The sequence below is a fragment of the Tursiops truncatus genome, chromosome X (assembly GCF_011762595.2).
Source record: "Tursiops truncatus isolate mTurTru1 chromosome X, mTurTru1.mat.Y, whole genome shotgun sequence".
Classification (NCBI taxonomy): Eukaryota; Metazoa; Chordata; class Mammalia; order Artiodactyla; family Delphinidae; genus Tursiops; species Tursiops truncatus.
Window position 1 is genome coordinate 2162404 of NC_047055.1, and position 12151 is coordinate 2174554.

Here is a 12151-nt window from a genome sequence, read left to right on the forward strand (position 1 = left end):
ATTGAGGAGTCCCACATTGAGCAGAAATAATTCTAGTAGCCCTGCTGTGCTAAGTCGTAGACTGGGTGCTGCCTGGGAGTAGCATGACCTCTGTGCAAATGCTGCAGTGGATCCTGAAAGCATTGCATCTGGGTACTGTCAGCTGACTGCACTCCTGTCTTAAAGTGACATCTAAGTGGTGAACTTCCATAGCTGCCCCGGTCCACCCCTTGTGCCACACAGATCCACTATTCCATAGACATATGTTCAGGGAGCAGTTTCTCTGTGGTTCCCATGTGCCTGTCTTCTTGAGTGTCCACTTAGAAGAGAGAGATTGGTGGGACACAGTACAACGCCATTGATGCAGTTGGTCTTGCAGCTGTGACAGCTGCTCATTACCTCCCTCCTCCACTGCCCCTTCTAGGTCTCCCTCACCCTCTGCTCTCACCTCCGCAGTCTTGGCCACTTTCCTTCATCCCTGAGGTCTGAGCCCCTGGTATCCATGCCCTTCTCAGGGCAGAATCGCTGCACTTGGCCATTCACAGGCACAACTGGGCCAATGAGCACCAAGAGTCACCTAAGCACATCATCTGTGTTCCGCACATATTCCAGCTGTAAGAGCAGTTCTCCCTCTTCCTTGATTAAGCGTTGGTTACTGCTGAAATGGCGACTCTTCCTGCCTGCTGGTCTCTGGACACAGGGGACAAAAAAATGCCGGGCAGCAGTCATATCTATAAGCACCACAGGACTCCGGCTGTGTCTCCTGGTGAGAGTGCACTGTCTTTAGGGACCAGAATATCCTCTCCTGCAAAGTCCAGAGCTAAGGAGATGTGACACACAATGTCCACCTGAGTAGGTCACTAGGGAAGATGGAAAGGGGGGCCACTCTGGCTTCCACCCCTCGGATCCCAGTCCCACGTATTCTTCCTATTGGGGACACAGTGCCACATGGAGGCCTCAGATGCAGTGCATATACTGCGTTCTGGAGGATGGCACCCCATCACTGCAGTGCTTCAGCTGCACCTTCAGCAGGACACTGTGGCATGCTACAAAGCTAGCAGCTTCTGGGTGATGGAATGTGTGATACCAGAGGATCCATGCTCATGCGCCCGCCCAGACACATCCTTCAGTCTGAAGTATATCCCCTGACAGTATACCATCTTGCACGGGATGCCAGGCCTGCATTTTCGGTCCCAGCGGCAACAGGGCTGACCAGCAGTGCCCACCCTCCAGCTCTCTGTGCCTCCACTCTGTTTCCCACTCACTGAGCTGCCCGTTCTGCCACCACAACGAAACAGGCCCTCTCCTTTGCCAAGGACTTCCTGGCCAGAGGCATTGCCGCCACCATCTCCAAGGTGGCTGTGGCCCCGATGGAGTGGGCAAAACTGCTGTGCAGGTACAATACACCAGCAAGCAGATCGCAGCCGACGAGCAGGACAAGGGCATCGTGGACTGCACCGTGCGCAGCCCCAAGGAGCAGGGTGTGCTGTCCTTCTGGACGGACAGCCTGCGTCATATACTACTTCCCACTCAAGTCCTCAACTCCGCCTTCAGGGATAAGTACAAGCAGATCTTCCTGGGGGCCTTGGACAAGCACACGCAGCTCTGGAAGTATTTTGCTGGCAATCTGGCCTCTGGTGGGGTGGCCAGAGCCACCTCCCTCTTGCTTCGTGTACCCCCTGGATTTCACCAGAACCCACCTGGCGGCTGACTTCGGGAAATCTGACATTGAGTTCAAAGGATTAGGAGACTGGTGAAGATCACCAGGTCTGATGGCATCCGGGGCCTATGCCAGGGCTTCAGCCTCTCCGTGCGGAGCATCGTCATCTACCAGCCCACCTACTCCGGCAAAGTCATGCTCCTTGACTCCAAGAACGTGACAGTGGTGGCCAGCACGGTCTCCTGCCCCTTCAACACCAAGTGGCAGCAGATGATGATGCAGTCAGGGCACAAAGGAGCCAACATCACGTACAGGGGGCCTCTTCAAAGACGAAAGGGGCAAAGCCTTCTTCAAGGGCGCCTGTCCAACGTCCTCTGCCTCATGGGTGGTGCCTTCATGCTGGTCCCGTACGATGACCTGAAGGAGGTCATCTAGGCCCCACCCCGCTGGACACACAGACCCAAGAGAACCACATAGAATACTTAACTTTTATGGACCATTGACCTTCGAGAAATTTCACCATGTTTGTGGAGAGCTGGAGGTGGCTCTGGCGAAAGGCTCATTGTGATCACGACCATTGGCACCCTGTGTCCATGTATTGATTAGGGAGGGAGTGGAATCGTGATGTCTTCATGGGTCCACAGGTGAGGCCGCTCCTACCAGACCTAGGCTTCAGGTGGTCATAGGAGCAGCTTCTATTTAAGTATTTGTCTTAAAAACCACGCCTCCCATTTGTACTTAGCTTTGGCACGACCACATATTTGCAGTAATGTTCAATGTTGGGCATTCTGCTGCAAAACGATAAAACCAGGACACACACAAAAGAAAACCAGAAAACACCCTTTGTCCCTCCACCCTAACCCACGTAGGGGTTTAGATCTTCCCTCCCCCTTGTCTTTCAGGGACGTCCCTAGGTGTGGCTAGAGTGTAACTGCCATCCATTTTCAACTTGTATCCAAAGACCAAGCAAATCCGTCCAAAAGCCAGGCTTAGACCTTTTCCTCCTCCCTCATCTGGCTGTATGGGATCATGTGGCCATAGTGTGAGCTGAGGGAGGAGCTCTGGCATGACTGTGATGCGTAACATGAGGGCCTGTGCTCACAAACCTTCCTCACACCTCTGTCCCTGCCCAGCCTGCATTCCAGATGCACCACTGCCATCCTACAGTGAGTTGCCATCTGCTTTTGACTTGGCAGGACCCAGCTCATGATGAGAAGTTCCAGACACAGAGTCAGTTGGTGTCCCATAGTCAAGCATCTGTCTCTACCGGGGCCCAGAAACACACCAGAGGCTATTTCTAGAAAGACATAGAATCTCTGATGCTGATGGCATGACCCTCCTCCAGAACCCCAGGGGACTGAGTAGCAATTCTCTTACAGGGGCTGGCCTTGAACTTGACACTGCATCCTTGCCCATTACTGATACCTCTGACACCACGGGGTCTGTCGTATAAGATGGTCCACGCGGCTACTTGCACCACAGCCTGGACCTGCTGCAGGTTCCTCTCCCGCACCCCACCTCTGCCGCAGGCGCCTCTCCTGCACCCCAGCTCTGCTGAAGCTTCCTCTCCTGCAGCCCAGCTCTCAGCCTTCTGTGTCACCTGATATATGGACCGCAGCAATGATCCTGGGGCCTGCCAGGTGTGCTCCTTTCTTCTTTGTGCTGGAGGATCCAAGACGCAATGATTTGTCTTGTGCTTTGGAGGGGGCATCCTGGCATGCCTCGGATTACTGGACTCCTAAACACTTCACTGAAATGGCAGGTCCCTGAACCTTCATAGGGTTTAGCTCCCATGCTCTCGAGAGGCCATGTGTCTTAGAGAGGCCTCTTACTCTTCCTGTCCAATCAGTATGATGGTGTCAGTGTAACTGATCTGACTGATGTTCTATGGGCTGTCTTGATGATCCACATCTCTTTGTACTATGTTATAAGAGAGTACAGATATGACATAGGGCAGGAGAGTTAACGTGGTAGTGGACCAAATTGTAAATAAAGATGTCCACATAATTGTGAACTGCTTCTTATCCTCTTTCTTTGATTGGTTGGAATAGAAAGGAATGCACTCATCAAATCAACGGCCACGTAACATGGACCTAAGGCCTTATTCATCTGCTTGAGCGATTCTGCCACGTCCAGCAACAGCATCCACAACTGGAATTGATAGTTGGTGAAGCCTGGGGTATACAGTCACTCTATGGAATTCATCCAATTTCTGCAGTGAACAGACTGGCAAAGTAAATGGAGATATGATGGGGACCACCACCCCTACATCTTTCAGAGCAGCTCTAATCTCTGCCATGCTTCCTGTGATATTGTCTGTAATTGACTCTCTTGGTTGTGTGTGGGGGGTGGGGGGGCAGTTCCATAGACTTGCACATAATTTCCACCAACGTAACCTGACAGACAGACAGACCCCCACCCCAAAATTTACTTTGGATGTGGAGACCAATGACACCACACACACACACACACACACACACCAAGAAGTCAAGAAATGGTTCATTACTTACAGAATCAAGGGTTCTCAAGAGAGCAGTTGTAAAGTGACTTGTGCGAGCAAAGGATAGAGAGTGGCCTGGGATCTTACCATGTGAGGGGGCGGGGCCGAGGGGAGAGTTCTCACATGTGGTCAGGGGCATACATGGTTCTAATCTCCCTCTGGTGCCAAAGGAAGGAGCACCCAGGCTTTCTTACCAGCTTGCCCAGATATCGGGCACAAGGGGAAGACTGAGGGCTCGCTGAAAAGGAAAGGCCCGATTCTACCGAGAATAAGGGATGGGGGCGGTACTCTTCCCTGAACTGCTGGTGCTATGGGAAATGGGGGCTCTTAGGACTTGAAATATAAACCTCAAAATTACCTGTGCTGTGCCTGGCCTTAATTCAGGGAGAGGTTTTGCTAGAAAGAATAAAAATCAAATAAGGCTGAAAGGCAGAACCTGACTGTGGAAAGGGAGACAACGAGAGCCACAGTCATGTCACCCAGAGTGTAACAGTTGAGTTTTAGTTAAATGACACAGAGGGTCTGTCAGGCATGAATAGTAATGCTAGATGTCTACATAGAATAGCGGTGTTGGTGAACCATCATTAGCATCTGGGAAGCAGGAGGTTAGATGACAAATAGGACAGGTTAAGAGGCACCCCTCCCTCACTTTTGGACAGACTGCCAGAGCTATCAGTATGGGTCCACCAGGCTCACCAAGGCCTTAGGGGTAATAACTACCCACGAACTGGGAGCAATACGTAATGTGATGAAAGCAGCACAGGTCCCAGACTTAAGAAGCCTATAGCTCTGCAACTCGGTAACCTGGACAATCCCCTCAGTCCTCTTCTACTCACTTTCGACCACAGAACAAGGAAAGGCTCCATGAACTCTGAGCTAGGAAAAGGCTCCACTGCTCTGCAGGAGGTCCCTGCCCACCCCATTCCCCTCCTTCCCCCACCTCTTAGGAACAAGCCCCTTCCCCACGGAGCCCCAGCGCCCAGAGCAGCATCTCCGCCCGAGGTCCCTCGTGGTTGGAGGGTCGAGCCGCCCTCCCCGCGTGTCCACAGCTCCTGGCCCCGGCCAGCTCTGAAGGCCAGCGCCCAAAGACCACCGACACCAGGGCACCCCGCCAAACAGCCCCTTTGGCTCCTTGCGGGCACCCAGCTCCCTTCCTCTCTCCCGCCTCCGCCGGAACTGCGGCGAGGGTGCACACGTGGCCGGGGGGGTGGGGGCTGCTTCAGCCGCAAGGCCGGCGAGACCACCCACGTCCTCCAGGCCGACGGGGGAAGGGCAGCAGGAGGCCAGGGTGCCCGAGACGGGCGGCCCGGCCCAATTGTGATCCTCGCGCGCCATCTAGCGGCAGGATCGGGCACGACGGCGGGAGAAGCGACGCCGAGGCCTCTCGCGCCCCCGGTAGCCATTTCGCTGTGTGGACGGTCCTGTTTCCCGATAGGCACCGGACACAAGCTCGGGGCTGCAGGAAATGGCGGCGCGCGCAGGCGCACACTCGCCGAACGCAAACGCGCACCCTCCCGGGGCACGCACGCGCAGGACCACAGGGCACGGTCTCAGGGTCAGGGAGGCTTCTCCTGGATCACTAGGGCCCCCACCCCTGGCCGATGCCCTGTTCAGGTGGCACGGAGGGCCCCGGGGGTCCAGAGCCAGCCTCTGGGCAGGAAGGGGTCATCCCCGGGCCCCATCTACAGCCTCCCACTCACAGGACACCCCCCCCCCCCCCCCCCCCCCCCCCGCCTCCTGCCTGCTCCCAGGACACAGGAGTGATGCAGGGAGTGGGACAGGGAGGGGGCGCCCCTGCCCCTCGGGGGGCCGCCCCGCCCGGGACTTAAAGTGGAGGACAGCTCTCCCTGCCTTTCTGTGCCCCCACCCAGGGCCTGAGGGCTCTGCAACTCCTGCTGGGCGGCCCTCCTTCCCTCGGCCACCCCATAGCCCCAGGTCCCCAAACGTCCCTCAGCGCCTAGACCAGGGCGGGCCGCTGCGGGACGGCAGGGGCAGACGATCTCAGGCAGGTGGGCAAACAACCCCCACCCCGGAATCCTGCACTGCGTTCCTGGCAGGGGCCTCTGACCTCACGCCAGGTCCCTTCTGTGGCCGGCTGGTCCTTGGGAGGGCACACGTGACGTCTCTGAACTCTCTGGGTGCCCCGAGCCCCCACAGAGCTGCCAGAGATCCTGGAGCTTCCGGTCCTGCCTGCCGTCCCTCCCCCTCCCCCTGACACCGAACCCACTGGTTCCCGGGGACTCCCCGAGTTTCCCGGGGACCCAACCAGCCATGGCCTGTGCCCACAAGGCCCTGCCGCCCGGCTCCATCCAGCCGAGGAGACCACATGGACCCTCTTGGACCCTGCCCGGACCGTACCTCCGTGCCGACTCGGGGTGCCAGGCCACTGCTGCTGCCCCCAACCCTGACCCCACCACAGCAGCCCCTTCACTCCATTGCCCACAGCAGAGGCCAAACTCAGATGAAACGTTCAGGGAAATTTATTAAACAGAAACATTGACTGAAACCATTGAACAGAGGGCATAACAACACACAGAGGAACTTCTAACGGCCACCGGAGCTCACGGGTCCCGGCCCCACCCAGGGTCCTCAAAAAGGTGCCTCTGCTACACCCCACCCGGCGGCCCTCCATCTCCCTACAGTCTCCCTTCCTGAGGGCCCCGCGGGTGGCCTCTCGCCAGGAAGATGGGCGCCGGCAATGCCCGCTCCCCCCAGGGCAGACCCTCCATTTCTGGCCCACATGCCCGGGGCCTGGCCCTGCCCTACGGCGGGCACAGGACAGTCCCACAGCAGGGCGTGCGCCACCAAGCCGGGGACGTGGAGTCCCGAGGAACAACGGGGTGGCCCAGCAGAACACAAGCCCTGGGGGGCCTCCCGCAGACCTCCTGCAGCCCCGGTCAAGGTCTTCCTTCGAAGGTCGCAGGTGGGCTCCCAGGTCCTGGGGTGGGCGCTGGCTGTGACCTCGTCCATCCCGTCCTTCCCGCCGGCTCCTGGGACTGGGCTCGGGGTCTCCACGCCGCGCAGGGCTTGGGGGAACCGCTCAGAGGAGAACACATGCACATTTCCACAACAACAGGCAGCGCTGGGCCTGAATCTATGCCCAGAAAGCACACGTTGAGCTCACGACGCTGGCCCACAGAGACCAGAGCCTTGGCTGGCACGTGGCGCACCTCAGGGCTCTGCGGGGGGACGATGGCTAGGGTGTGTGTGTTGGGGGGAGGGGAGCGGGGGCTGGGGGGTTCCTTGACACCTGGGTCCCTCTGGGGCCTACAGGGACACATTTGGGCTTGCCAGTACAGGGAGCAACCTGCCCCAGGGGATGATGAATAGGGGACCCTCTCAGGAGGGAGGCCCAGGCACCTGGAGTGGCCCCTAACGACTCCCAGGCCAGTGTGGGTGGCAGCCATCTGCAGGTGCCCCTCACCCAGGCCGGGGCTGGCCACTCAGGGCTGCTCCCAGGTGGCAGGCTTTGGGGCTGGCCTTGGCATTGGCAGCTGTGAGCTGTGGTTCTCCAGGCCAGTCCCACGTCTCCAGTGGCCATGCACAAACCTAGGGAGAACTAAACACTCCTTCCTCCCGCCAACTCATTCTCTTGGACCCTGCCCGGACCCCCTCCCCCTCCCGCCCCTCCCCCTCCCCCTCCTCTCCAAGTCTCCCTCCTCCGTCTCCTCCTCCCTCCTCCTCCTCCCTCCTCCGACTCCTCCTCCTCCCTTGGAACAAACGCTTCCCTGCACCCCCACTCACACCAAAGCCAGTTGTGGGGTACTGGGCAACCAGGGACTCAGCGCCCTGCCTGCCAAGCTGACCTGACGCTCTCGCGTGGGATCGTCTCCTCAGTGTCTGCTGTCCTTGCCCCTACTGCCCTTTCAGGCTGCAGGGGCAGGAGACTTGCTCCTGCCCTCACCTGCGCAGAGGCTCCAGGGTGCTGCCTTCCCGGGGCTCCCCTCGAGCGCTGTAGATGATCGTGAAGTTGGACCCTGCGGTGTCCCTCCGGGGCATCTCCTCTCTGCCCCACAGCCCTTCCTCGCCAGCGCCGGCTCCTCCTGGCAGGGGCGGCCCCGGGGGAGGCGCCTCTAGGCCCCGCGTGGCCTGGGGGCCCGTCACACCCTTAGCTCAGAGCCCCCAGGGTGGGCGTTTGAGGGTGGCCAGAAGACAGGGCTGACGCCAGAGCCCCCGACTATACCTTTGTCAGCCTCTGCTGTGCTGGGGTCTGTGTCTGAGGCTCGGGTACGCGTCGTGCTGCGTATGGTGGCTTCCCGCTTGTGCCGCCGGTGCCTCCCTGAGCTGATTTCGGCTTGCTTGGTGGAGTCCCTAACAGCTGGTGGACGCTGCGGGGGCTGGGGCGGGGCCTCGGCCTGGCTGCCCTGCCCCTGTGCCCCAGTCAAGGCCCCCACTGTTTCTGTGGGCTGCCCCTTCCCCTCGTTGCAATATCTGTGTTGCCTGCTAGGGGAGGGGGTGCCTGGATACCTTGAGCCTATGCTTCCTGGGGCCTGGGGTGGCTCCAGGCCCCAGCCCGCATCTCGTTTCCCGGCTCTTCTGCTGCAGGCTGAGGCGCCTGCTTTGCCGGGGGCTGGTCCTCGGCCCTAGGACACGCGGCCTGGCTGTGGCCTTCCTCCCCAGTCTCGCAGCAGCGTGGCACCTGCCTGCGCTTCAGTGACAGGGTAGCCCCTTCCTGGACGGTCTGAGTGCTGCTGTCATGGAACTGCCCTGCCCGCACCATGACCGGACGGACCGGGACACTGGTTTCTGCCACTACCTGGGTGCCAGAGGCCCTGTGGCCCCCTCCTACCTGCCTCTGCTTCTCCCTGGTCACTGCCGCGGCGGTCTGCCACTCCTCCACGTCTCGAACGAGCTGCATCAACTCCAGGAAGGTGGGCGCACAGCCTCGCTGATCCAAGATCATGAGCTTGTCCCGGAGGCCGGTGCTCACGTGGGCCTGGGCTAGGATGTATTTCAGGCGAATCATGTCTGCGCTTCTCACTGGCAAGGGGCTGTGCCGCACAGCGTTCTGCAGCACGGGCTCTAGCCGCAGCAAGAAGGCAGAGACTTTCTCTCCGGGCTTCTGCAAGGTCTGGAGCAGCTGAAAGCGTGCGGTTCTATAGTTCTCTTTATTCCCGAAGATCTGCTTCAGGGCGTCCAGGCACTGCGCCACGGTCATGGAGCCACTGTTGGCCCGGAGCATCCGCACGATGGACGGGGCGGGGCCGCGCAAGCTCTCCAGCAAACGCCGCTGCTTCTCTACCTCAGACACCCGCCACATCTGCATCATCTGAGTCACCTGCTCCAGCCAGGCTTCAAAGTTCTCTTCGCCCGGGCCTGGGGAAGTGCTTCCCGAAAACACCTTCAGTTTTCGGTACCACATGCTTTCTCGCAGAGGCTGCGGGTCTGGCGGCCTGACTTGGGCCAAGCCTTTTGGCTGTCCCTCCTCGGGGTGAGGGCTATACCCCAGGGTTTTGACCACATCTACCATTCTCCGGCCCTCAGCTTGCAGGAAGTGGTTCAGTCTGTTGATAAGTTCATCATCTGGGCTACGGGGCTTCACCACCACTTACCCAGGCACCTCCCTTTCCTGGGATCTGACTCGGCACCGTAGCATAATTGACCTGGGCGGCCAATCCAATGAGAACTGCCTTAGAGCTGTCTTCCCTTCTGAACATTCTGCCCAGCACCCTGTAGGCACACAGGGGCTGTAAGCCCGCCTTCAGGGTCTCTTTAATTTCCTCTTCACTACACTCCACAGGGACGCCCACGATCAGCAGGGCCTTCCTGGGGTCCAGGTCCATGCCCTTGCACCAATCCTCCAACAGATTCACAGGCATTGCTCCCACTATCTATGGACTGATCTAACACTAGGGGCAGTAGTCAGCTCACAGAGTTTGAGCGGGACTCAGGGAATTCTGAGCCAACGCCGAGTATGGAGGCAGAATCGCTCCGGGTTTGCACAGCCTATAATGCAAATGGGGTGACAGCATCGTTCACGCGCACCCTCCCACCCCGACTAAAAGCCCACGCACTACCCCCACTTCTGGTCACAGAGATCCAGGCCCTGCTTTTCAGGGCTTCCCCAGTCATTTGCTGGAGAGGTGTCTTTAGGCCAAGCGCCCCTCCCTGCTGACCTCGGCTTGCCGTGCACTCCTCCTCAAAGTCCAAGGACTCCTCTGTGTGTACTGCAGGTGCCTGTGGTGAAAAGGTCAGCGTCAGGAGGAGGGGCCTGACAAAGCCCGCTAAACGGGAGAGGACAGCAGGCTGTCCCACTCCCTGCCTCAGGGCTGTTCAGGCCCAGGGCACCTGGTACCCACTTCTCTGGGGCAAAGGTTGGAGGACGGAGATGTGAGTTCCCTCCTTTCTCAGAGAATGTCTGACAAATGAGAAAGATGGTTGGAGCTCTCTCTGCACAAGGCAATGAAACTGGTGGGTGTGGAGAACGTGTGACAAGCTGCAGTGTTGCCGTGGATACTGAGAACGGCGGGGACCATGGGTTTCCATCGCAGAGGGGTGCTATGTGGTAAAGGTTAAGGAGTAACAGGGGATGTCACTGGCCTCCAACCAAAGAAGTGTCCTGTTGTCGCTGGAGGGGAGGGGACATGGGGGTGGGCGGCAAGGATCACGTGCTGAAAAACAGTAGCCTACCGTTTCAAACTGTGTGGAAGCTAGAATCAGGGACAGAAAACGGACCCAAAAAGGGTCTACAGTGCCACACTGCTGAAACAGACAACCCTCACCCTAGGTGTGACCCCACCCTGTAGACCCTGGAAACCCTGGCAGGCAACCCCACCTCTCCGGCTTTTTGCCAGGAAGTTACAGAAGCCTCTCCCGACATACGTCTACGTCACAGCCGTTCACCATGCTGACTAGGGACCCACCGGCAGTGCAGATACGGGGATTCCACCCACACGCAACACTAGGCCTGCCCTCTAGCTCTGCCCAGAGGCAGCTCCCGGTGCTGGGGAGGTGGTACTGCCTCACTGCATCTGTCCAAGGCGAGGCAGAGGTGCTTTGCTACGGTTCCACCCCACACGGCCCTGCTCAGGCTGTGCCAATTCTGAGCCTACAGAGGCACTCTGGTACAGGGATACAGGAAACTGCTCAGGGGGCGGGGGGTGGTGGTGTGATGAACTGGGCCATTGGGATTGACATGTATACGCTGATGTGTATAAAATGGATGACTAATAAGAACCTGCTGTAAAAAAATAAAATAAAATTCAAAAATTCAAAAAACAAAAGAAAAGAAACTTCTCAACTGGTATACAGTGCTAGTAGGGGAGGGATCCTACAGTATGATTATTGCCCCGCCCTCCAATCCACCCCCTCCCTCAAACTCTGCCCCCACTGACGCACGACGGAGGACTTAAGCCCCACCCCTGACGCCAAGCCTCCCCTCACGGAAGTTTGATCCCTGTCCCCCCTCCAAGTCCCACCCCCACCCAAGCGCCACCCCCACCTAAGCCCAGCCCCTGACGCCAAGCCCCACGCTTAGGGAAGTCCGATCCCTGTCCCCACCGAGCCCCACCCCTTCCCATGTCCCATCCCCCACTCAAGTCCGATCCCTAACAAAGCCCTGCCCCCACCCAAGCCAAATCCCTGCCCCCACTCAAGCCATGTCCCCCCCCTTCCCAAGCATCATCCCTGTCCCAAGCCCTGGCCTCACTCAAGTCCAACTACTGTCCCCAAGCCTCCCGCCCTCATTCCCCTGTTGTCCCCACCCACACCTAAGCCCTCCTCCCTAAGTCCCCACGACCCCTCACCCGCTACCTCAAACGTCCCTCATTCCAGAGCAGGAATACACGTGGTCAGTGGAAGTTGGTGGAGACCAGGGGAGGAAGGGCTGAAGCCACCTTCCCTCTAGGATAAGGCCCAGAGCCACTAGTCCTGACCGCAATGGCTGTGAGCAGGGTTAGGTGTGGAATAGGTTCCCCTGCAATTCCTAGGCTGGTCGCGGTGCCTGGAAATGGCACGGAATGGATGCGGTGCCAATGCCTGGTGCAGTGGGATCCCATTTTCAGGGGAAACCT

The 12151-nt window shown here is 58.6% G+C and overlaps 2 protein-coding genes and 1 pseudogene across 2 annotated transcripts in view; 1 reads left to right on the forward strand and 2 right to left on the reverse strand.

The window, feature by feature from the left end:
- The first annotated feature begins 83 nt into the window (after positions 1-83).
- Positions 84-2074, forward strand: LOC101317396 (ADP/ATP translocase 3-like; annotated as a pseudogene).
- Positions 2075-6603: 4529 nt separating this feature from the next.
- Positions 6604-10319, reverse strand: LOC117310248 (paraneoplastic antigen-like protein 5). The gene is made up of 3 exons (XM_073798753.1): positions 10256-10319; positions 8323-10085; positions 6604-8091 (listed from the first exon to the last, which is right to left on the reverse strand). The coding sequence occupies exon 2, from the start codon at positions 9607-9609 to the stop codon at positions 8614-8616; it is 996 nt and encodes a 331-aa protein (XP_073654854.1). The 5' UTR covers positions 9610-10085; positions 10256-10319; the 3' UTR covers positions 6604-8091; positions 8323-8613.
- Positions 10146-12151, reverse strand: part of ZNF185 (zinc finger protein 185 with LIM domain) — a 68957-nt gene continuing 66951 nt past the window's right edge. Inside the window, exon 23 of the mRNA XM_033849362.2 lies at positions 10146-10316. The gene's annotated coding sequence lies outside the window, so the exon portion shown is untranslated. The remainder of the gene's footprint in view (positions 10317-12151) is intronic.